Here is a 27,182-nt window from a genome sequence, read left to right as displayed (position 1 = left end):
GGCATTATGCCGGGGTCGAAAACTTGTTTTCAGGGAGAAAGTTGCCAGTCAGTATGTCAGTATCAAAATACTCTGTTTAATAAAGTTTTGATAAAATCTTACCATTCAAATTTTATCACCATTCAAATAATATCACATCCACCTGTAGCCACAGTTACACTACAGGAGGCCCGTTCACATCAAAACATTGACTGCACTGATCGGTGTCGCTGATTTTAACTCAGCTTTCATCTTTGAAAAGAAAAGAACTCCGTGCATTATACTGCGTGATCCCAGGCTATCAGCCATTCATCATCCGATGTGTTTTACCAACTTAAGTCATGTTTTCTGCAAGAATGTGACAGGATTTCAAATTGCACTGTGAGCGGAAGATGGATGTGACCTGAGATGACCCCAGTCCATGACCATGAGGAACATACAGCGTTAAAATTACAAGAGTAAGAATGTTTCGCCATTTCAATAAAACATTCTGAAGTTTGAAAATTAACAATGAAAACATTTTTTATTTCAGACTATTTAAAATCGACAGGGGTACATACACGTGTACAAACTGACATCTGAACTTACTGAAAATAAACCACTGTTGAGTTACATACATTATCTTGTAGGATTATAAAATATTTCCAATCAAACACAAAAGAAATATTGCCGCTACTACTACATATCTGTAGAATTGGTTGAATACATTCAAACTACACTGCAAAGTTTATAAAATATGTACTTCTTTCCAGTGTTCAAATACAATTGAAATGTACAAAATTTAAGTTCAAATTGTTCTGGCTGATAAATGAATCTACAACACAGTCATTCTATGATATAATTTTAAAACGGTACAGCGCATTGAAAACAAACTTGAAATGTTTTTGTAACTTACCGACAAAATGTCTGAAAAAAATCTGAAGAAACACAATTCATTATATAAATATATATCTGTGAAATTCTTTATTTACTGAAACAGCAGTGATGTTTCTCCAAACAAAATATTTAACTTTCGTATCAAAACTTGATACTACAGTCAGTATAGATAAAAGTACAATATCATCACATGGCTGTTGTAGATATCAAAATCACGAGGTGACGCTCACCTATTCCTGTACATGTAGGTAAAAGTTGGGTTGAAATCTAAAACAAAGATTTGTTCTCATGAACGTCACGAGAAATAAACGACAATGCCATAAAATCATGATCTACGCTGGCTGCAATAATTGTAGCCCTGGTGTAGCTCTGCCGTATAAAGTCGGTAACACACAGCCCTACCTAGCCCTGCGTACGATGCTGTTGTATTCCGCTACAGCTAATCGCTAATGTGGTGAGCCCTACCATGCAGAGCCAGCCCTGGTGGAGCTAGGCCGTGCGGCACAGTCAACTCGCACTTTTTCCAACTCGCCCGATACCACCTCGCCCGATACAAACTCGCCCGATGCCAACTCGCTCGTTGTTTTGAGATAGGGTGTTGTAGATTCCATGTAAGCTAACCCAATGGCCCAAGGCCAGCTATTTTCATGTCATGCCAGGCCAGTAGCTGCAATAATTGTAGCCTTGGTTGTTGGTGGGGATTGGGCTTCTGTCGTGCGGGTCGCGCCTTGCCCCAACCAAGGCAAGGCGCGAGCCGCACCACAGAAGCCCAATCCCCACCCACCAAGGCTACAATTATTGCAGCTAGCCATGCCAGTAACTTGTGAAAGACGGTCCTGCCGTCCCTAAAGAAGTGAGCCAGTACGCAGTAACTATCCCTATACGTAAAGAAGCCGAACGAAATTTATTCTTTCAAGAGATTTGCAAAACGTGAAATTCGCAAATAAAAAGTTTTCCGGTGTTGGCACATATTTCAAGCCGCACCTGTGGTTTTCAATGTTAAAAATAATTGTTGTTACAAATAAAACGTTTTATACGTACCAGGTACTCATAAAATTGCAAAATAGTATCGGGCGAGTTGGTATCGGTCGAGTTGGTTCTGGGCGGGTTGGAAAAAGTGCGAGTTGACTGGTACCCGTGCTGCTCGCGCTATGGACAGAAGTCAAAGCCGCACGGCCTAGCTCCAATTGCAGGGCTACAATTATTGCAGCTAGATCTACGCTGTTGTCACATTCAATGATTCATGTTTGTTTACATCTTACACACGTCTGGGATGAAAGCGTCCTTGGTTACTCCTGTAAATTTGATACAATGTCTCAGGGATACAAAAGTAATTTCATACGGTAACAACTACTCTTCTCAGAAAGGGTAGTACTAGTTAAAGCTCTTCGTAAAGATCACGATTAAACTGTGTAGACATTATTTACAATACAAACAGACAAACAACACATTGATGTAGAAAGAAAGCACTGTGAATATTTCAAAACAACCGTATAAAAGTCTGTACAACCTAGAAATGCCCTTGCTCCACCCCTCTCTCGACATAGTGAGATCGACCTGGATACAACGCCCTCAACGTAGCTCTTTAACTTAGAATGGCGGTGATTGCTAAGGTTGAAGTCGTTGTTTATAAACCATAAATCGGAGTAATCTTCCTCCATCGGATGGAAATATCGACAGATTTCAACAAAATTAACATCATCAGATATGCAGGTATTTTATCTCATCTTATTTTGCACACACAATTGATATTCCGCCCGATATTTATGGCGATGTGATGGAAGGTGTATCTGTTCTGTTGCCTGAAGACATCCCCTTGTACAAGTTGACCAAAATTTCGGCGAAAATTTCACAAAATGTGCAAGAATGTTTCATCGGCATATAAAAAAAGTGAGCGACTACATCTCTAAGATTGTCCGATCCAAAATTTCAATTTAAAAATGAAAAATAATGCCAATATTTAAATATCAACAAACATTTTTGATCAATGTTGTCATTGGGGTATGCCGTGTACAACTGCAGTCAAATACCTCCATGACAAAATTGGTCAAAATTGTTGATGATAAATCCACAAATATCTCCGTTTTGGATTTCTAACATCCCTGAGATGAATCGACTGACAAAAATCACAATTTTTGTCAACAACCATATTTCTAAATTTGTAAAAATAACCTTGCAATCAACTTGTTGCCATGACATCCTTGTCAACAATGCAGTCAAGTCAATGCAATGCGTTCAAACTTCAACGCTCACAAAATTATTCCTTTCAAAAAATTCCTCCAAATTCTGACATTTTGATGTCATGTAGACATACACTTCATGTTGGTGTATTTTATCTACTTGGAAAATACTTTGATTTGGTCACTGTCAAACTCTACAACACCAATTTTATCACCCATGACTGCAATGTACCAGGGTACACTCACATTACCTTCCAACAGATTACAGATCCACTTTCCATCACATCGATATTTTAGGATTCTATCAAAGTAGAAGTCACAAACATAAACATTATCATCTTCATCCACAGCAATGTATCCATCGTATCCCACAATGCCCTCTCTGATAGCTGACTTTGTCCGAATTGATGTAAAAAATTCAGGTCGCTGTCAAAACACTTGATGCAGTCATTGCCATTGTCATAAACCATGATGACATTGTTGCTGTTTACAACCACAGAAACCGGCCACTTGAATTGTCCTTGGCCTCTAATTTGACCTTGACTTCTGCTAGATATTCTCCACTTTGAGTGTACTTGACCAGTCTATCACCTCTGTCCTCAGGTCTCACACTGGTGTCCGGAGAGGTCAAACGCAAAGTGACCAAAACAAAGTCATCCATCAGAGCTATGTCATAGACTTCTTCAGTGTTTTCAGGTAGAGTAATTATTTGGATAATTTTACCATTTTCATCACAAACAACAATTTGTTTATTTTCATCATCAAGTATGAAATAGTGGTTGAAACGTGAGATGGCTACACTCAGTGGCCGGAATGGCTTTGCAAACTGACCATCAAAGCTTCCTATGACTTTGTCACAGGTATAATCTTTGTTCAATATCTGTACAATATTGTTACCAGTGTCACACACCACAAGTTTATCACGGTGGAAGGCTAAACCTCTTGGCCTCTTGAACTTTTGTCCTTGGTCTTGATGTTGACCATTGACCAATGTCATTGACCAGTCACCTGAAAGGTCAAAGGTCAAATCAGTGAAAATTGTTCTGTGCATTGTTGCACAGCTTACTTTTTGTTCTGCTGTAAAATGAAACCTAGTTTAGTTCACATAAAGTTTTCACTGCCCCAGAATTTTTTGAAAACTCACATAATTCCTTTAGGTACAGTATAATATTATTTTTGCAAATTCTCACAATTATTGGCCATTTTGCAAATTTACCATAGCAACATTTTCAGCAGAAATAGGCAAAATAAGTACATTGTGTATTTTGTACAAGTGTATTTTGTCATGAATTTTAACTTGTCATGCTAAATTCAAAATTCTTTGCATTGAGTACATTTCATTATTTTCAAAGATGTAACTATCGTGAACCAAAAATGAATTCATTCACTAATTACTGTAACCATGGCAACATTTTTTATGACAATGGCTAAAAACATATTTTTTTCTGTAACTTTTGTATTTCATGCAGTAGATCAAAAATTTTTTCGCAAAAGTTTACAGACTGACGTAAGCTTGTTTATTATGCATCAATGCATTAGTAAAGTTATGCATAACAAGTAACCATGGCAACGTAAATGTTAATAATTTGCTTTTCTTCATAATTATCTGTTGTTGAATTACCATGAAAATTTTTTCACAAAAGTTTAAAGGCTTATACACACTTGCTTATTTTCTAGCAATGCATTTCTACCGTATATTTGAGCGTTATTAATCACCATGGCAACAGATTTTATTCCATTTCCTCAAAATTATCTTTTCCCAGTAATACATGTATGTTGTGCAATTTAAATAAAAATTCTCCAGGAAATATTTACACACTGTAGTTCACTTTTCAATGATTCTCAATAAATGGAAAGACTCAGAGAATGTATGGCTGGTATCCATGGCAATGTTTTATTATCATTGCTCAAAAATTCTTATTTTGTCGACAATGTTTGAATTTATAGACATACAGTGGAAATTCTCTAGTGTTTTACTGGAGGTGTCCAGTGTGAATGAAAATAGATACTACTAAGTTTGAGTGACTTTGTCTGTTGGAATTTTCTGGTCATTTTGACCAAGATTTTGTTCTATACATAGAAAAATTAGTACAATGATGCCAACAAGTAACCATGGCAACATAAATATTCAAAATTTGCTTTTCTTTATAACTTCTTCAGAGGTCATAATATCATAAAAATTCTTTTACAATACTTGAAAGACTGAAGTAAACTTTTTAATCATATGCCAATACATTAAGACTCTTGTGTGCTACTGGTAACCATAGCGACAGCGTTTATTCTATTTGTTTAAAATTTCTCATTTCCTTGTAACCTTTCTCTAGTTCAAAATGAATTTTTTTGTTAAAAGCTGTACTTTTGTAAAATTCAAAATGATAACTCAATGAATTAATACAATCATTGAATGTCTGATTGTATCCATAGCAACAGTTTGATGATTATAACCAAATAATTATCATTTTCTTTTCATAACTTTTGATGTTTCACAAGACATTTGTGAGTTTGAAGTCGATTTTCTTGGAATTTTCTTGTCATTTTCACCAGAACTGTACATAATACAGCTTTACTCAGGGTTCGCGGTAGAGGTCGCCACAGTCGCAAAATGCGACTAAAACTTGGTTGTGGCGAACAAAAACCCATCGGCAATCGCCATAATCTCAAAAGCGTGGCGACAGCTGATTTCTATAGTCGAAATTAATAAAACTATTAAAACAGTCCAAATCTTAATGTTTTTCCACTGATATGCTAAAGACAACATAAAAAACTTTTTATTTAAAGCACTCTCTTGAAATTGTAAAGGAAGACAAAATACAGAAAACAGTTACAATACATTCTCGCGATCTCGATCTCCATGAACTGGCATTCCGATCACGTTGAGAAGATAGACAACCATAGCCAAAAGCAGCAAAACTCAGCGACGATTCCGAGCTTTATTGACACAGTATTACATATCGCAGTATCAAATCAAACTGATTACACAATCCCTGGATCAGCGGCATTTGAAATTTCCACATTAATCGTAACTTGAAAAAAGTAAATTTAAACGTGAAACAAAGACGTCGTGTATGCTGTCGATCAACAGCATAGTGTGAACCGTAAACTAACTGGCATGGCATATGTGCATTGACTGCACATAAAAGCAAGTCGACATTGCAATATCAAACGGTCTACATCTTATGAAACAACGACATAGCAGTGAAAGCTGTAATAGTCACCGGTAAAACTCTTCACTGATGAAAGGATAATAGCGTCAAACACATGAAATTGCATATTTAGAGAAGGAAAACCAACGTCGCATCGCGTCGTGGCCATGAGTGAGAAATAACAATGGCGGATGTGCGGAGTGAGACTATTCTATTTAGGTAACGGGGGTACGGAGGGACACAGATTCATGAAGGTCCTGGCAAAACGTGCCATTTTCCTAACGATGCTGTCGCGGGAACTTCAATGTCTCATTGTTGTTCTAGTTGGAAAAGATCGGAAAAGTGATTTTACTAACTGATCTATTATAGGCTCATCACCTTTCTGTATCGGGGTTTAACTAGGGTAGGCAGGTAAAGTAAAGTGAAGTAAGCCTTTATTGAAATCATATCCCCATTGGGGATCTTGATCATAAAGTGCAATACAGGTTTTGCAAAATCAACAACAAAAGAGTATATATAGATGATGATGTAACATGTTCATCAATATTTTACTCTTTTTCATTTTTATTTTGGTCTGAGTTCAAACAATTTTCCCAAATCACATAATGATGATTTGACTGTTCTTGAAAAATGTTTATAAGGTCTTGTGTGTCTCTGAATGTTTTTACAAATGTTTAGTTTACTTAAACATCATGTCTACTGTCTGTGTAGCCTTTGCAGTGAAACAAGATTGTATAGTCTCATGTATCTCACATATATATATATATATATATATATATATATATATATATATATATATATATTTTTATGTATATATATGTATATATATGTATATGTGTATGCATTTATGAATGTATCACATCAAAAACTTGAAGACTGAAGCATGTTTCTACCAGCATTTAGTATGTGTGGCTAATGAAAGTTGCGTGTGGCTAATAAAATTAGGATCAAATTAGCCACACTGAGTAAGTGTGGCTACTAACTTGAAAATCCTACCGCTAACCCTGTTACTAGTAGACAGTAGTAATGTTACCAAAGTTTGGCGTGAGAGTTTTAGAGATCTTTTAAATATATTGTGAAGACAGTCTAGTGGTCAGTAACTGTTTCTTCTGAATGTATATTGGTGATTTTCAATATTAGATGTGAACCATTTTTTAAGTTATTTGACATAAACACTATTATCATATACCCATGCCAATATCTCTCCATCCTGGTGGATTTTACTGTAAAATATCATCTGAGCCTTATTTTATGATAAACATTGTGATATGCACAATAAATGTCATCAGTTTTAGAGTGTCGCTGAGTTACATTTTCAAAACAAAATAAAATGGTTGCCACTCTCTGCCTACGTGTATTAATCCACTTTGTAAAGATATTAGAAATCATGGCATTTGTTTCTATGTAAGTATTTTGCAGATTAATATAGATTCACATCATATGGAAATGTTAAACTATTCCTAGATTTGGCAGTATAGATTTCTAAATTTTAACATGTTGTTTTCTTTTATTCTACCAGCGATAATTGGATGAAATGGTGAAAGATTACAAGATGTCAAAGAGTGATCACTGCAGTGTGTGCAATGAGGTCAAAGTTCAGAGGTGAGAGTTTGACAAACACTTTCCTAGTTTGGTCACTTGTCCTAGTAAGGGGAACACCATTTGATTTCTGGGGGGGGTATGGAGGATTTTGAGAAAAAAAAAATTGTCGCCAGGTGAGATAGAAGAAAAAAAAATTGATCCTGTCATGGCCTGAGAAAAAAAAAATTGTCATAACAGACAGAAGTGAAAAAAAAATTGTCACAATGCACCAGAAATTAGCAAAATTTGGAAACCCTATTCTCATGTATTCTTTGCCGGCGCGCCGCCATAGGCGGCGCAAATGTTTTTACCACAAGCAATTCTTATGTTTTTTTTCCCAGCACTTATGATATGAGCATGCACTACATAGGTCTACTTTACACCTCAGTACACTCAATGTTTTCCTTCCCTTTTCTGACCCAAGAAATCATATTTCAGGATTTCTGTTGCAATATCTCAATGGCATAGGCACTATCTAAAGGGGACTTTTTGACTTCTGTAAATTGTGAAAATTTTAAAACACAAGACAGGAGTCAATAAACTAGTGTTAAAATCAATATATTATTCTCTCAATATAAATATATTAGGAAGATGTACAAGTTGACAATGAAAAATTGAGGAACAACAAATATAATGAAATACAAGGGAGGGGTCACTAAAAAAATTGAAAACTTCAGGGGGGCGTTACTCAAAATGTGGAGAGGAAGAAGGGGGGCGGGGTTACTCAATTTTTTTGGCGAAATAAATTGAAACACATCTCAGATTGCACCATTGCACACATCCATTTCTCAAAATTTTCAATGCGAGTCAGGGGGGCACCCCCTCTCTTGCTCTCCCCCCTTGGCTCTTCTAACAGTTTTACTGGTAAAAGACAAATTTAAAATACCTATCGGATTGCACTACACTGCACCGTGGCGCACATCAATTTCACATCAACTGAACTGTTGTGAATTCATCCTTTATTATCACAGAAACATGTTTTCATTTACCTCAGTTCAATGACCATTTTTACAGTTAAACATACCATATTCATGCTTTTCATTAGAAGCTGGCAGCTGGAGAAATGACACAAGAAGGTCCCAGATTTTCCATTCCTGTATATTTATTTATCTTCTGTCTCTGGCAAACAACTATTTTTCACAAATTGTATTGCCATTGTTTGGTTGTTGAATATTGACACAAACACTGATCATGCATAAAATGTGAAAAAATATTGCAGTGTTCAATGTCATTTTCAAAGAGTTTTACTGAGTGCAAAACAACCTGAAACTCCTCTCAGATTGCACCATTAAACACATCAATTTCCCAAAATTTCCAATACGAGAGGGGGAAACCCCCTCTCGTGCTCTCCCCTTGGGGTGTTCTAACAGTCTCACATAGTAAAAAAATTAAAAAACACCTCTCAGATTGCATCAGACTGCATCATTGCACACATCAATATCTGAAAAATTTCCATGCAAGATAGGGGAAAGCCCCTGTGACACTTTCCCCTAAGCCTCTCCCGTGTCCCCCCCCCCCCCCCGTACTTTCAAATTCTGCCCGGTCAGATATCCCAGTGAAAACCCTGTCATAATACCCATCCAAATTAAACAATATACTATATGGTTAGATACTGCGTGAGCTTTTATATCTTTATTTTATTGTGACTTGCAATTTCATTTTGATGGGTCACCTTTTTTGAACCATCATGAAATAACTGACGATAGTCTACCAGAGTACATCAGGATTTCAAAGGTCTTTACTGTTGCTGTATTTTGTAAATTTTACAAATACATGTATTTGTATTTAACTTTTCTAAGTGGGGGGATCAGTCAAAATTTCAGAGTTAGAGAGGGGAGTTACTCAAATTCATCATGGTTGACGGGGGGGGGGTGGTTGTCACTCGAAATTTCTGAGTTTCAGGCCGTAAATAATGACAACGCATCACAAACTTGATGACAAAGAAAAAAAAAATTTGCATTGCTACTCCATTTGAAAAAAAAATTGATGCAGCTCTGACAGTAGAAAAAAAAATTGCTGTCACTGTGACAGGAAAAAAAAATTTGCTCCCATACCCATTTCCTCCATACCCCCCCAAAAATCAAATGGTTCTCCCCTAATAAGTGTTTATATTCAACACAGATTCCAATGGGAAGATGGACAGTCATTGAGTGTGGTATGCTTCAAGTTCAACACAGGTTTATAGCAGAGTAAATTGTTACAGCTTGTGTTTTGAAGTGTAACAGAACACATGATACAAACATGGCAATGCCCTAAGATTCAACTCTGGACCTATCTCTGTTAAATTCACAGACCCTCATCATCAATTTGTTTTTTTTATCATGGTGGTAAATGCTCCATAATTCCAGCATTCCTATCGTTAACTTTAAAATTGCTGTGAAGTCACCTCACAGTAAAATGTCTCCCTCTCTCAAGAAAGCTACTCTGTTTTATTTTCAAACCTGTAGTGAAAGGGAAACTGAATCACATGCTATTGCTGAAAAATTAAGTGATATGTCATGAAATTTTGATAAACCATGAAATAGTCCATTTATTTTATGAAATGTGCACTCTGACCTCAGATCTGTCCCAGAATGCATCAATTCCAATAAAATGGGTTTGTACAAAATTCTGCCTACAGCTGATTACTGTTCATAACAAAGACAGGATTACTTGATTAACAAGGCAGATACAGTATGTATGAAATTCAACACATGGTAGTATCAATTAGGCTGTGTTTCCATGCATGTGATCAGAATTGATAAATGTAATAATGCTTAAATATATATCCTTTCCTCCAATCAGTGTGTTCATTACAGCTGTAGTAGAAGGACTCAAAGTGACTTCTTTCTTGTAAGTTTGTTACACCTTGACAAAATGATAGTGTCCAGTTTAAAACATCCTTTGTCAGTGTCAGTGGTCTACTGGTAACCATGGTGTTCTGACAAATGTAAACAACTGATGCATACAATCAGCTCTGAATGGTGTAACAAATCTACAAAACAGAAGACACTTTAACACCTTCAATGAAAGCTGCAATGTGCACTCTGCTCACAGATCTATCCATAAGTCCATCAATTCTGATAAAATGGAGTATCAGGTACAATGACACTATAATGTTTCTTTACATTTTTCCTGTCAGACTTTGTTGATACAGAATGCCACAGTGACCTTAGTCTGCATGCCTTCCAATGATGATAATCCCGTGTTGTTCTGTGATGTTAAAAGTTCAGAGTTGAGTACATCAAAATGTACTAGACATAACTGTTCCTGGCATGAATGCAGGTATGACATGACATCAATGATTTTAAGGTGGACTGTAGTCAGCAATCTAAGTCAATTCATGTCAATATCATAGTTTATATGTTTGCCTTTTGAGACAAGGCAGTATTTGTAGCTTCTGTGTCAGTACAATTGTACATGTCATAGTTTTTGATGTACTAAACACAGAAGTAGAAAAACTCCTGATATCAGTATCTCAAATAGATATGAATTATTTCATAGATTTTTTCTGTATTGTATAGTCATAGTACTTTTGTGAGAAATTGTACAAGGAATTTGATTAGAGTTTAATAATCAGTCTGGGTCATTTCCAAAATTGGTGACGCTATGCCGTGATATTATTTCAATGATCAGCCAATCACCAACCGGATTACATCATCAATAAGATTGCAGTCACTGCAGGTTTGCAAGCATTGTATTAATCACTATCAGTTACTTTCAGCTTTCTTGTAGGCCGTAAAATCCAAAACTTTGCACTTCTTTCATGATGAACATGATCCTATGTTCGCCAAGAACACTTTGTCAAACAATAAGACCATCAAGCAAAGCAGCAACCAAGATATTTACAATTCATTTCAGTTACCCCTTTCCTGATTTCCTTCATCTCTCACATGGAGAATTTTTCATAGCTGCCATCTCCGATGCAAGTGGGGTTTTCTGAACGACCTGTGTAGGTACGTGATTTATATTTCACTGGACTTCAGGCAAGAGTCCGGGCATCAAAGCAATATATGGGATTTGGTTGTCCAAGCCGGACTAAAAATGAGACACGATTTTGAAAATATGTGTTGACAGAGTGGCCGCTGTTCGAGATTATGACAGATTAACTCCGCGATTAATTGTTTTGTTCACAAATTACATCCATATTTCCATGAATGTGCAAGGCCAAGTGTTTCGGCAAAACCCCTCTTTCACAACTGACAATATTTTTGATACGGATCTATGATAATACACAAGAAAGTTATGTGAATAGTGCAGCGGAGGAGTTTATAGCAAGATGGAGTTCAGCACACTATGGCCTACGTAACCATGGACGCATGTGGAAGTTGCCAGGAAATACATTCTGGAGCTTTTTCTGTCAATTTTTACTGATTGTGTGCCAGCCGCTGATTGGCTAATGATACGAAAAAATATCATAGTATAGCATCACCAATTTTGGAAATGATCCGGACTGATAATGTTTCTGTTGTTTTGTAGATTGTGACACATGGCTGATACAATGGTGAAAGTTTCCAGGACTTAAACGGATGATTTCCTGAGTACCTCATTGTGTCAAAGCTTTGGTGATTGAATCAAAACACATTGTTTTTAAAGTAAGTAGATTTTCCCATCATGCAACAGCCATTATCTTACAGACAGCACCATAGACCTTCAACTGAATGATGTCCCAGGCCTATCTTCATGCAACTGTTATGACCTTTGCAAATATGATGATATAGGCCTATATAATTCAGCATATGTACATATCATAGCAGAAGGTGACCCTGGCCTATCCACAACTACGCATACATGCAATGGAAGATGACCCAGGCCAATCTACAAACACATACATGCACACAGTATGGAAGATGACTCAGGCCTATCTAGAATACTGCATTATGGAAGACCACTAGGCCTATGATCAATACAAATACCGTAGTCTGTACATGTTCTGGATATGCCTGGGTCACCTTCCATAGTTTGTACATGCATTTGTATTGAGAATAGGCCTGGATCATCTTCATAGCATGTTTAGATGTATTTGTGGATGGGCCGGGATCACCTTCTGCCATGATGTGTAAATGTACTGAGTATTGAGGATAGGCCTGGGTCATCTTACTTATATAGGTCATAACATTTGCATGGAGATAGGCCCGATACATCATCCAGTTGGAGGTTTATTGCAGTATACATCTAAGGGAGTGATTTGTATGTCTTAGAAGAAGATAATGGGAGGTACAAAATGAATCTTTGACAGCAAACAGGGAGTCCATTATGTGGAACAAGTCTCTAACCCCCCGTGAACGCATGGTTGTTGGATGCAATTTTAGATATCTTGAAATAGTTGGAGGCGGCATTTCCAGACATCTGGAACTGGTTGTAGGATTTTAAGTTTATTAGCATTCTGCAACCAAGATTCATTCATGTGTGGGTCTCTGCCAACAACTCCAAACCAACACAACAACTGAAGGTGCAGTGTACCGGTAGGTTACTACAATGAAATAGCCAGAACTAAATTTCAATTTGAGCAAAGTGGACCTAGTCCGTGCTGAGATGCAAATCTAGGAGTTTTTAATGGTCCCAGCATGGACTTACTACAAATCTGAAATGGACCAAGGATGCGACATTTGCAATCAGTAATATATTGACACACTAACTGAATTGTCAGTTTTCTACTTCACTGATCTGTGTTGCTGATTAAACTTCAAAAATAACTAATTAACTACTATATTTAAAGTTGATAAACAATGTCCTTTTCTAATGCAACAAATCTATGAATTTTGCATTAACAGAAGGCACCACTAGAAATGACCCAAATTCATTGGCATATGCCTGTGGCAAAGTGTTTGTCAGTTCATTGAATAGACACAAACTAAGTGTGATTGGGGAACTGTCATTGTACTATAGGTATTATCAGGCAGTGTTTTGTATTTGGCCAGTGTGACCACATACCTGGACCCTGAGATGACCTAACCTCAAGGAATATATAGCCTCTGGTACCGAGATAATTTTCTGTAATTATGTATTATTATGTATGCCATGTAAAAATATGCCACAGAAATTTGCTAATACATTTTTAATCAACTCTGTGCCAATCATCACCGATATTGGCAAATTTGTGGCAATAATATGTTTGTAGTATGTATATGACAATACATTGCATACTTTATGTGGTATGTCTGCCATAGGGATTATGTGAGCGCATAGGTTTCAGTGCTTTCATTGCCAACTCAAGTTTATACATTGTCACCATTATTAGGTGATAATTTGTGGCATGAAAAAGAAATGCTTTAAAGAGTTCTGTTTGTATCTGAAGTCTGTGAAGTGTACAAAACTCTACAGGTACAAGGTAATTATTGTTGGGCTTGGTAAATTTAAAAACTGTGCATTTTATGATTTGTGCATCAGTAAATATCCATAAAAAATCACAAAGCAAGGTTTTTGAATTTGGACTCTACTTTTGTAGGTTTTGGTAACATTTGAAGCTGTTATTATGTACAGTAAGTTAAACCTTGATGGATGACTGTTAACTTAAAGTTGGTTGAAAATAAAATAAAAACAGTGACTCCTTTAGATTGTGAAATGAAATGAGCATCTGAAGAATCTTATACAAGGTGCAAGATGTTTATCAGCAGCCATCCTACTAGCAATGGTTGGCCTTATGAGATCTGGAAAATTTTGTCAGGTTTCAAGGAGCATCTATGCACATTATTTTATACACTCAATACATTTTACAAGTTCAGTCAGATGCAGAAGTTTTCATAAAATCAAATCACAACTGTCTCTGACAACTGTTCAACTGCTGGTGACCATTGATGTCTCACAAATATAAACAACTGATAAATACAATCAGCTATCTGAAAGATATAACATACCTACAACAAATGATTCATTTAGATACTTTTCACTAAAGCTGCAATGTTCACTCTGATCTCAGGTCTGTCCATAAGAATGCATCAATTTCAATGAAATAGGTCAAATCAGTACTACTCTACAATCTGACTTTTACATTTTTACCCTGTCAGAATTTTTCTCCTACCATATGCTCTATCAAAAACAAACAGTACTTTCTTCATAATTTGCTGTTCCTATCATGAATACAGGCATGGCATGACATCAATGACCTTAATGTGAACTGTAGTCAACAATCTGAGTCAAGTCATGCCTATGCTATAGTGTATGTCTTTGCCTTTGTGGAATATGTAGGTATTTTGTGGGTTTGATTTAAATTGTGTCATATTTTGTCATGGACTGAAATTCTTTTAACACATGACCTTAAATGGATGTAAAATCATATAATGTTTTTATCTATTGAAAAGCTTCAGATTTTATGAGTTATATTTCTGTTTCAGGGACAGGGTTGATACAATGGTGAAAGAGTCGAGGACTTCAAAGGAGGATTTCCTTGGTACCAGATCATGTCAAAGTAAGTAGATTTTCCCATAATGCACCACCGTGGTATTAGAGAGTGCCTTGTAGGTCTTATAAGAAGATAATGTAAGGTACAACCTCAAAAGCAATGTACATCAGCAAATTGAGTATCCATTATCTGGGTTTGGTCAAAGATTGCGTTTTGAAAAGTGATCAACAAGCTCAGGGTACAATTCTAGATATCTGGAACTGGTTGCAGGGTGCAATTCTAGATATCTGGAACTGGTTGCAGGGTGCAATTCTAGATGTCTGGAACTGGTTGCAGGGTGCAATTCTAGATATCTAGAACTGGTTGCAGGGTGCAATTCTACCGTAGATATGCACTTGTTACAGGGTGCAATTCTAGATATCTAGAACTGGTTGCAGGGTGCAATTCTAGATATCTGGAACTGGTTGCAGGCTGCAATTGTAGATATCTGGAACTCGGGTTGCAGGGTGCAATTCTAGATATCTAGAACTGGTTGCAGGGTGCAATTCTAGATATCTAGAACTGGTTGCAGGGTGCAATTCTAGATATCTAGAACTGGTTGCAGGGTGCAATTCTAGATATCCACTGGTTACAGGGTGCAATTCTAGATGTCTGGAACTGGTTGCAGTGTGCAATTCTAGATATCCACAGGTTACAGGGTGCAAATCTAGATATTTGGAACTGGTTGCAGGGTGCAATTCTAGATATCTTGAACTGGTTGCAGGGTACAATTCTAGATATCTGGAACTGGTTACAGGGTGCAAATCTAGATATCCACTGGTTACAGGGTGCAATTCTAGATATCCACTGGTTACAGGGTGCAATTCTAGATATCTGGAACTGGTTGCAGGGTGCAATTCTAGATATCTGGAACTGGTTGTAGGGTGCAATTCTAGATATCTGGAACTGGTTGCAGGGTGCAATTCTAGATATCTATAACTGGTTACATGGAGCAATTCTAGATATCCACTGGTTACAGGGTGCAATTCTAGATATCTGGAACTGGTTGCAGGGTGCAATTCTAGATATCTAGAACTGGTTGCAGGGTGCAATTCTAGATATCTGGAACTGGTTGCAGGTTGCAATTTTAGGTATCTAGAACTGGTTGCAGGGTGCAATTCTAGATATCTTGAACTGGTTGCAGGGTGCAATTCTAGATATCTAGAACTGGTTGCAGGGTGCAATTCTAGATATCCACTGTTTACAGGGTGCAATTCTAGATATCTAGAACTGGTTACAGGGTGCAGTTCTAGATATCTGGAACTGGTTGCAGGGTGCAATTCTAGATATCTTGAACTGGTTGCAGGGTGCAATTCTAGATATCTAGAACTGCTCTGAGCATCACTCTAGATATCTGTATTTGTATCCGTGCACATACTGTTGAATTAGATACAATTGAATTAATTCCCGAGACCAGCTCTGGAACTGTTAGTTTTTGCTCACTTTCTTTCTTTCTTTCTTTCTTTCTTTCTTTCTTTCTCTATTTCCGGTATTACTATCATAGAACATGCTATACACAAATTTTACCTTAATTACCCAGAATGCATTGCGACACGCTTATGACGTCATCGCTCAGCTCGGACGGGTTTTACGGGCATTTCTTGTGTGTTTATTTATTTATTTTTTATTCTGCATTGCTCGACTATCATATTGCGTTCAGCTATTAATAATTCTAGCTTTCTTTCGCTTTGTTTTTTGTTGCTTTTTGATTTTATTTTTCTCTAAATACTCGCCGTATGTGGCGCTATACTGTTTCGCCCAAATGCTCATGAAATAACAATGGTGGCGGGATACGATCGCTTCGCTCGCATAGAGAGACAAAAGTAGGCTTTCCTTAAGTTTACAAGCGCGGCTGGGCACATTGTGTACCTAGGCGAGGTGGTTGTGCTCCAAAACGAAGATCAATGCAAAATTTGGATTCAAAATCGACTGTTTTGGCGGAGAAACTGCCCGCCGTATTTCTGAGGAGCCACCAGCGGTTTTTCCTATATCAGTCTGCGAGGCCGTTTAACGCCGGTAACACACAGCCCTGCCATGCAGAGCTAGGCATTCATAGTGAACTGTCTGTCACCACACCGGCATGCGTTGGCTGCTCGCAAAAGCAGCTCAACTTTCCAAGATCAAGCGGTCAGTATCTTGTGAAAACAGCGACATTGCACTGAAAATTGTTTTAGTCTGTGCAAATGAAAATGCATGTGGCCTCGGTTTTCAATTTCAACGGCCTAGGTCCGATGTTTCCTCTCGTCTGATCATCGTCGTAAACCACGCGCCTCTTTACGGCAACAACTCAGCGTTACTCGTCAAAGCGATTGATTTTTGCGTAGGTCAGCGGAGCGAAAATTATTGCTCTGGCTCGCGAGTATGTCGTCTGATATACATTTCCGTGCCTTGTCGCCCCCGTATGTATCTGTTGCGTTTTTACCGTACATGTAGGCATTTGTAATCTGTGGACTGCCTTGCTTTTAGTTGTACTATTATGGTGTTTACTGCTAGCAGCCCTAATAGGTACGTGCTTGAATATTAAAATGCAAAGCACTCTTTCATTCTGCACCTATCTTTGTCACACATTCTCTTGTTTCTTCCGCTGCTCTGGTCTCTGGAACTTCGCTTTTGCTTGCCAATGCTTTCTAGTTTTTTTCTGCTTTCAACGAAAGAAAATATGAGTGATGTAATGACCATATATCCATTACTCGAATATGAATGGTGATACTGTTATTACGTCACAAGTATTTTCCGAGCTGAACGAAGAAAAATATTCTAAGGGAATAATATACTTATCCCATGCACAAGCCAAGGATTTATTGTTTTTTCGTAAGGAAAAGGAGTTTTCCTCAACAATTCTATGTTTAAACTTTTGAACTACTTTTTGAGTAATAGAATTACGCCGTGGTCGAGTTGTCAATCGTTTCTAGTCGTCAGTCGTGTGAGCGAGGAACACGGCCCTTACATCTGTGTACGGAGCAAATGCCTGATGGCCTCACACAACATGCACCTTCTGCAAAGTCATACCAGATTTCAAAGATAGAGAACGAAAATCGACTGAATCTCGGCCGACCGTACCCTGGTTGTAGTGCTTACGGAATGCACGGTAATGCGACCAGCACCAGCTTCAAGTTTGTTATTCTGAAAATTATTCATGTAATTCCTGATAGTGTTATACATGTACTCTTACGCTTGCATAGTTCGGATTATCATTGTCGCAGTCTATGAAAATATTGATTTCAACACACAAATTTTTGAGGCTCAGTGTGCGGTGTAGATGAGCTCCCCCCTTGTTGCAGTACTCTGTATATCGAAAGTTCAAGTGGCGGTGAGGTCATCTGTGGTACTTTCATGGGGGTGGGGGGGTGTCAATACAGATACGACCCCCCCTCCCCATTGACTCTAAAAATAAAACTGAAGGACTCAAAATTTTTGAAGTGGATTATTTTGTGAGACTCTAAAAATTATATGACAGATTTTTACAAATATTCACATCACACAAATTTTGATCACGGGAGAAATACGGGCTGCCATGTTGTTTGTTTACATTGACAAGCACATCAGAGATCAAGGCAAAATGTTCTGATGCACCAAAAGTGATGAATAGTTGTGATGTAGAATGGCCAGAGAATAAATCCCTGTATTTTCTGTTCAAAGACTACAAACTTGGCTTGTGCATGTGATAAGTGTTTGTTACACTGGTTACTTAATGACAAAATATTTGAGGAATTACTTATTCCTATAAATCAGAGAACAAATCGCCTGATATGAAAAAATTAATTCTGTATCAATTTTGCTTTTATGTCACTTTTACCCTCTGCTTGGCTGTAAATCTAAACATAGGATAAGTTACAAGGAGGTCAAGGTTCAAAGGGATATATAAATACCCAAATAAAGCAGGATTACTGGAAAAGCATTCATTTTACAAGGATTTAATGTCACCATTTTGATGTTTGAGACATTTTCACAGGGATAGAAATCCACTGTTTCGTCAGTAAAACAATATAATTTATTGCTATAAAGTGTGTTCACTGGGATTTAATTGAGTTGATAACATCTTTTAGCAAAATAGTGAAATTAATATCAAGTTGAATAATTATTGGTTCACAGCAAATGTTTAATGTTACCAAAAAAAAACAAACAAATTTGAGTGTACATCATTAAAATTATTGTAGATTGAAATGATATTCAACAATGCCAACATTTTCAGATTTCCAAAACTATTTAGGATGTTCTTTGATTATTTGAATGTAAAGTCATCTGAAACTTTTTTTTTTCATTCCAACAATGATAGGTGGCTGTTCATCATTTTAAAAGTCTTGCAATGCCAACTTTCAACAAGTGTTGGCCAACATGTACCAATCAGAAGGGACTCATCGCTCCAATAGAGTCAAGCAGTTGCTTCAGCAAATAATGCATTCAAAGATATCCTAAGTAATCTAAAACACACAGTCAAAGACACTGTACCTTTGTCTCCAGCTTTCTTCAGGTCGGATAGTTCCAATTTATGTTGTAATTCATCCACTTTATTCTGAAGTTCCTTGACCAGCTTCTGATTCTGTTCAAGTTCACTCTGTAATTTCTCTCTCTCCATACTGTTCCCAATGCGTTGACTGACCAATGACTGTTCAGTGCTCGCTAACTTCTGTGTCAGTTCCTTACATCTCTCTTCCAAAGTAGCCTTCTCTTCCTTTGCCTCCTTCAGTTGAGATTCTAGAGTTGCCCTTTCCATCTCAAATTTAGATTGGATATCTTCAAGGGCTGGCAGTGACAAAAATGTACAGATTTATACCATCATAAATGTTAAACATTGCACTGTATGTATTGATTGACGGTAATTATGTGTAATTAATGTGTAATTATTTAATATATTTACTACATTAGTTTTTTCTGTGATCGATGTCATTGAATGCATTCATTGTATGTGCCTTGAAAGTGGGAATACTTAAACTTTTGCTCAAAGTTTCCTCAGTGAAACTTTAAACCATTCTCTTACCAAATCAAGAATAAAAATCAGGGATCCCTGAGCAAAGTTTGGAACTGAACAAACAAATTACTCAACATATACCTATATTTGAAATTCAAAATGTCTACCACCCTGTGATAACTCTATGGGAAAAATTTAATCTTTGATTTTAAGTTGTGAAAATTCTTCTTTCTCAAAGACTTTAAATGAGCCCCCACATGTGATAGATCAGAAAATAATCAGGGTATGGAGTCTGAATATCTTTGTCCCTGAGGAGAATTTTATCTTAAACAATACTGTGGATATCTAGGGTTAGAGGCAGTGTGGCAACAGATCACAATGGCATTGTGGGATATGTGATGATTCATACACTCCTCAGCAGACAATTATTCACACTAATCAGGATGTAAATTTTATAAATTCGCATCAGAATATCAGGTGCTGTCCACGAGAAATAAAACAACTAAATTTTCAGTTACTTACTCTGTCCTTGTTCAGTCTGAGAACCACTATCAACTCTTTCTGTGACTAAAGTGTCAGGTTTCTGATCATTGTCTTCATCCTGAAATGTTCATGTTATAGTACAACAGGGTTTATGTGTTTGTTGTTTCATTGTTTTAATGGTATCATTAATTTGCCTGTCTATGCTAATGTGTGATATTACAAATTCTCTGCAGCGGTGATATATTTTTTAATTTTGTGTTAACTTTTTCTGTACTTGCCAAGGTCATATTGAATGCTAAGAAACTTACATCAATGTGTATCTCTTCAGCATCCTTTCCTTCAAAGACATCATCATAGACTTTGACTGGTTTAAGTCCACCACCATCCCCTGAAATATCAAAAATTTACAAGCTGTTCAGGCAAACTACTGTTCAGAGTTTACTACAATGCAAATATCCAAGGTGGGTAATTGTTTTAGGTTAACCAATTTTCAACCACAAACCTGAATTTTAAATCAATGTAGGAATGATACCAGTTAACTTTTGCATAGTGAGTGTATCCACAGCCTAAGATGGTTTGTCTGACAGGTATTTAGATATATGCATTCATGACACAGATGGTGAGACCTTTTGTCTGCATTCAAAATAAACTAGGTCAGCGCTCAGAAGTAAACATCATCAGACAATTGATAAAACATTCAGAAAACATCAGGTATATGATCAAGTCCAGTAGTTACAATACTCATATGATGAACATCACTAGACACCGTAAACTTACTGTTTATGAAGAACAGTTCCAGTTCATCAAATCTGGCTTGGTCATATGTTGCTTTCAACTTGAGTTGTAATCCAACTTTGTCAGCCTCCTCTCTCATCTTATCAGTTATCAATAGTGGTTCAAATGAGTCAGGAAAACTACCAGATAGACATGTGTGTTCTAATCTGTACAGGTTATACAGAGTGGGTAGGTCCAGGTGGATTGCTAATGAACTTTTTTTGGTGCCCTTTACTTTGACATTACCACAGTGCTTTCTACTGTTTTTGCTTACTGTCTGTTGGCTTTCTTCATTAGTAATCACCTCATTTGTAGTGTCTTCATGTTGTGCCTTGCACTTTTCCCACGCAGCTTTCAATTTCTTCTTTTTCTCCCTGACACTTCTTGTTTGGCGCTGATTATCAAGATCTCTCATCTGCTGTACATACAATTCCTCATTTAGCCCAATATGCACCATAAAATCACTAGAATCTAAACAATGTAATGAGGAGAAATGTATGCACTATCATGGATGAATACACATATCTGTCAGTTTTTTAATATCTGCTAATGACATGACTAAAGCCAATAATCACACAAGTTTGTTTACTTCAAATATTCTGAATTGTATGCACTTTACTGTGTTTGACATGAATACATTATTGATTGATACAGAGTTTGATATATATCTTTTGTAAATGGTGAAATTTAAAGTATTGCATACCCAAATCAATTCCTATTGCCTGTGGTGATTGTGCTGGTGTTCCAGGATTTCTACGGACTTCTATACTCTGTATTTTGGATTTCACTGTTTCATTTGCTTTTTGTACAGACTTTTGAAATCCTGATGATTTTCTTTGTCTGCCCATCCTGTCTTTCCTCTCTAACATCTCAGGATGTGTATTTTTCGTATCATTATTTTTGTCTCTTATTGTTATATTGTATCTATGCCCCAATATTGCTAATCTTAGAGAGGTTCTGTCATTGTTTTCATCTTCAGTAACCTGAGCTTGTGTGATATCATCAGATTTGTCAGTTTGCTCTTCAGTTTCCATCACTTCATATTTAACTCTCAAGGATTGTGTCATATCTACACCTTCTGTGGATGGTATCCCAGATTGCATTGCTGTACTTTGTTTAGTTTTCATATCTTCTCTGCTTGACATCACAGGGTGCATCGGAGCTGTGGTTTCTTTAGAGTCTTTAGTCTCTGCTGTTGTATTTACTGTCTTTATAACTTCTGTTGATTTCAAGATCCAAGGTAGCACTGCTTTGACTTCTGAAGTATCTGTATCTTCTGTGACAGTGACTTCGGGTTGCAATGCTGTGGTGTCTGAAGTGTTCACATCTTCGGCTGTAGTTTGCATTGTCCCCGCATCTTCTGTGACTGAATTCCCAGGTTGTACTGGTGTGGTCTCTTGTATGTCTTTGTCATTGTCGATCGATGTATGAGACTGCAATTCTTTAGTTCTTGTAGTGTCGAAATCTTCTGTTGATGTTATTGCAGATTCAGTCATCTGAGCCAATTCCCTTTCTTGTCCTTTTTCTTGTTCATGTCATTTTCACCTGCACATGAAAAATTGTCATTTTAAGTTTCTAGTCATCTAATTGAAATGCTACTGAAGGTAAATCCATAATTAAGTGGCTGAAACTGTTTGACTCTGTGATGTTAAATGTTCATTCATAATGCAACAACATTATTCACTTTGATTTTATGGTCACATTGTGCTGTTATCAGTACAACTACAAACCTACCATTTTTATCAGAGTTTTGTGTTTCTGCATCTTCATACGTCAATGATGAAGCGAATTTGGCTAGGCTTTCTGTCACAGCTTCACTCATAGCTAAGTCTTCTTTGAGCAGTTTTGCATGCTGGACAGCTACATTGTTTTTTGTCAGGTTTTCAATTATCTTTTAAGTCAGCTGTTCTGTTTCATTCCCGACAACACAGTAATCCTTGTGTTCTTCAAAATGTCTTTCAATCATAGCAGCAATGTGTGAATCATCCTGGACTGTTGTTGGTAGACCAGCTGCCATTGCTTCCAAGCCTTCAAAACTGTAGTCAGTGTAGCATGATGGAGGAAGACAAAGGTCAGACTGTTGGAGAGATTGTAATAATGTATCTGCTGAATTATATTTGTAGGGCTTTGGTTTGGCATGGCTACTCTGAAGGTTTTTCAACAAGGAAGTTTTTGTTGTCTTGTATGCCTGTTCAGACACTCCATGTATCTTCCATTCAAGTGGCTTTTTACCAAACTCTTTATGTTTGTTTGCTGCAGATCCAATGGAAGCTGCTATTGAGTCACATCTTTTCAAGGCTTCCTCTGTGTTCAGCTGACCATATGTTAGTATGCTGTGCCCTGCACCTATGCTCATATCAATGTCTGGCCCTTCATTGTCAAAATATTGCTGTCTAGGTTTTGGAAGAATTTCTTTGTGAGGGATATCAGACAGCTTTCTACCATTAATCACAGCTCTGTATGCACGCTTGAAGTGGTCATATGTAATTGGACCAATGGAAAACAGTAGATCAGCATGACTTGCCATCTGTAACATCTCCTGTTCTAAATCTGAAAATTCATCCTTCACCAAGAGACAGTTTTTTTCCTGACAGACATGGTTGATCAACACCAGCTTTGCAGCAGGGAACAGTTTCTTTCGTATGTCTATAGCAGCCCATCCAGTCTTTGGAGCATAACCAACCACGTACTTGATATTCAGTAACTTTTGTAGATCAGGGAAGTGGCTGTAGTGGTACATCAACCAATCAATCTTTGGTGTTTCATCAACTCCTTTCTGTTTTTCTGCTTTTATCAATGTAACACCACACTTCTCAGCATCTTCTGTTTGATGTGCACTGAGTTCTACATCAACTACGGTGGAATATGCTTTGAGATATTCTCCTGCCTTTGCCTTCCTTGTCACAAAATCCTGGATTATAGCTCTGTGATATCCAGTCAGACCACAGGCATCTTTACTCCAGGCATCAAAGGAAAATACTACACCAGGTGGAGTTGGAACAGATAGATGCAGCGTAGCCATAGGGAAAATACTTTCATGTATTGCAGCTGCTGCATTCTTTGTCTTGGAAGAAAAGCTGACTACATGTTTTATATTTTGCAAGTCCTTCAGTTGTTGGTAGTATGTGTTATGGTTGAACAGCCAGTTTACTACTGGTGGGTCATCATCAGGATCAGCCCATTTACTTCTTGTAGCTGGGATCAAAGTAACTCCAACACTCTCTGCATCTTTCTTCTGGTCTTCACTGACTTCAACATCAAGGACAGTGCAGTAGAGTGTAGAAACTTTATCGGACTTCAGTGTGTTTTCACAGAAATATTTGACCAGTGTTCTAGTTGGTTGTGATGTCAGGTCATCTGATGCTGTATTCCATGATGTCAATACAAGTAGTGCTTCAGAGAGTGTGTTTGCCATTGTCTCTGGAGGAATGAAAATTTGAATTCAATTCAAAGGAATTATGTTTGTTTTATATAATAATTTTTGTGAAATTAGCATTGAATGTCACACATGTTTCACAAAAGTTAGTGGAATGAAGTTTGCTTCCAATCTTTAATTGATTCATATTTAAGATACACAATACCTATGCTTCTCTGTGCATTTATATACTTGGAATATTTTTCATCCAATATTTAGAGTTTTTGATGTATTCTGGTCTTTACCGCAATGTAACTAGAACAGCAAAGAAACAAAGGAAATTTGATCCTGCTATAAAGTTTGGCAACTTTTACTGGGAGATGCATAACACACTAAACAATGAACAATTAAATTGCTTTCATGAATATTATGTCTTGACTGAGCCAATTAGGTTTTGAGTAATGCAGGTTATACTTTAAGTCTTGTTTAATGCTTACAATATGCACTGAAGCTATTTCAATTGTTATGAAAAACACAAGTAAACATTTTTTGTGAAAAATAATTTAAGAATGAACATAAGATACATATTATACATCTACCATCGAGAACAATAGAATTTTGCATGCGCTAAAAAGGTCGTACGGAATGACGTGGACCAGGCGCCCAATCCCCTGCAGCTGTACCTGTGCGTTCACTGTTGAATGGTTTCAAGTGACTCATTGGACGTGTGCTAGACACACTCTGTACTTATGTGTGTAGTGCACACGCGCACACACACACACACACACACTCTTCCAGAACTTGCAGAAGTGCGTCTGACATAGCATTCCACACTAATTGCTATAAAGGGAAGAAAAATTGTTGACATTGCGCTAAAACGGTCACTGCTCTGACAATTTGATGCCGCAGTCACGAATGTAAGATATATAATAATAAGGTTATTACGAAAATACTGCAAAGGATGCTCTCGGACATTGGTGCCATGCATCGCCCTCTGCTTTGCGATGGACGATACGCTACCGCAATGTCCTCTTGCATCCTTTGTGGTATTAAACACATAGCACATTTCATCACAGTTTCCACATATCTAAACCATGTCATCACTAAGGACTTAAAATGTAATCTAAAGACTTCTATTCTGATAGTTTTGAATAATAAAAAATTGGCCAAAATTAGCAGAAATATTTATAAAAACTTTGAGATCGCATTTCATCAGATTTTGATGACACCTGTACATGGTTATCACAAGAGCTTTGAATGCAAACATTTGGTCAAACTAGCAGCCAATACCTAAAAAATGAAAAAAAACATAAGGTCAAAAGGTTACCTGAGGTCATGTCTTTTGCTAATATTGAAACTTAAAAGACAGTTGACTATTCGCCTGTTTCACATTGGTATTTTCAAATTTTTTATCTTGAAAACAGATTTGAAGAGAAAATAGTGCACTAATACAACACAATGAATGATAATTAAGTTCTTCATTTCAGAGGAATAGAGGTCAGCATTTGTATTTAACAATTAATACACACTTGTGGATTTTGAGAAGTGTTCATTCTGATGCATGCAACACACTTAACTCAGAATAACCACTGCAGTCATTTCAATCTCAACACCAAAAATGAAAATTTTACAGGACTCGTACTGGATACTTAGTGTAATTTTATGCTGTCAATCATTTGCTATTACTTCTGCTACTACTGTTTTGTAAGTTGACTCTCCCTTGCACACTTTTTACATGACAAATTTACCCATTTTGTGTCTTTGTTATTACCTGACTGTGTCAATTGCTATATTTGCAAGAAATATGTGAAATGTTAGGAGTGGCCGGATTTCAAAAATCAAAGTAAGCCCACAAATGTAGGCAAGCCATTTCCTTTACATTCACAGTGCTTTTTATGGTAACACAGTGACGTATAAATGATATTTTGTTGACACACCTTATTTTAAGCAGAAGTTGGTGATTAATTTAACATTGCTGTTCCCCTTTCCTGCAAAACCATCAACAACACCAAGTCAAAGGTTATAGTTAACCTATTGTAGTGAATAAGAAAAGGTTGTTGAGCTGATTTTGCAATAAATCATATTTTTCTAATTATTGCTTTTGTTAGCAATTTATTCAAAGAGAATATTAAGTATGAAGAAATTATAATTATAATTAATTTCTCTCATAACAGGTTTATTAGGTTTTGAATATATAGATATATCTATCAGTTAATGTTCACTGAAATTCAACTACAAAGCCTTGGCAGATTTGTGACCAGGCTGCCATTTTGATGAAAACACCAACATATAATTAAAGTTGACAACTGGTAAGGAAAGATAGCATACCTTTGTTGATTTGGCTTCTTGATGGATTCTGTCAACAACAAAAGGAGATGCAGATCACTCTAGTGGAAGCAAGCAGTACTAGAATGTGACTAGAAAGTATTGAAATATTCCAGAATTTGGTCTAATATGACTCTAAAAGCGTCATGAAGACTTCTGTGTTTGGTCAGCACACGTAGCTACGTTACAATTACCTGTCATGTGATTTATAACAAAA

General features: G+C 36.9%; 1 protein-coding gene and 2 long non-coding RNA genes across 6 annotated transcripts in view; 2 read left to right on the top strand and 1 right to left on the bottom strand.

Annotated features, from left to right (window-relative positions):
• Positions 1-483: 483 nt before the first annotated feature.
• On the bottom strand, positions 484-27,182 carry LOC139123460 (cingulin-like protein 1). Its single transcript, XM_070689607.1, has 9 exons — positions 26,969-27,182; positions 23,020-24,705; positions 21,989-22,830; positions 21,289-21,756; positions 20,820-20,899; positions 20,551-20,629; positions 19,569-19,862; positions 1,321-4,043; positions 484-1,257 (listed from the first exon to the last, which is right to left on the bottom strand). The coding sequence occupies exons 3-8, from the start codon at positions 22,779-22,781 to the stop codon at positions 3,523-3,525; spliced, it is 2,235 nt and encodes a 744-aa protein (XP_070545708.1). The 5' UTR covers positions 22,782-22,830; positions 23,020-24,705; positions 26,969-27,182; the 3' UTR covers positions 484-1,257; positions 1,321-3,522.
• The window catches only part of LOC139123485 (uncharacterized), a 71,186-nt gene continuing 46,442 nt past the window's right edge, over positions 2,439-27,182 (top strand). For all 4 annotated transcript variants that reach the window (XR_011549691.1, XR_011549690.1, XR_011549688.1 and 1 more), the window contains exons 1-2: positions 2,439-2,568; positions 3,639-3,731. This is a non-coding gene — a long non-coding RNA (uncharacterized lncRNA). The remainder of the gene's footprint in view (positions 2,569-3,638; positions 3,732-27,182) is intronic.
• On the top strand, positions 11,598-20,972 carry LOC139123486 (uncharacterized). The gene is made up of 4 exons (XR_011549692.1): positions 11,598-11,694; positions 12,218-12,333; positions 15,073-15,146; positions 20,794-20,972. It is a non-coding gene; the product is annotated as an uncharacterized lncRNA (long non-coding RNA).

Source organism: Ptychodera flava, assembly GCF_041260155.1.
Source record: "Ptychodera flava strain L36383 chromosome 23 unlocalized genomic scaffold, AS_Pfla_20210202 Scaffold_23__1_contigs__length_28996876_pilon, whole genome shotgun sequence".
NCBI classification, from domain to species: domain Eukaryota; kingdom Metazoa; phylum Hemichordata; class Enteropneusta; family Ptychoderidae; genus Ptychodera; species Ptychodera flava.
The sequence above is the reverse complement of the archived record's forward strand: the minus strand, read 5'-3'. Positions and strand labels throughout refer to the sequence as shown.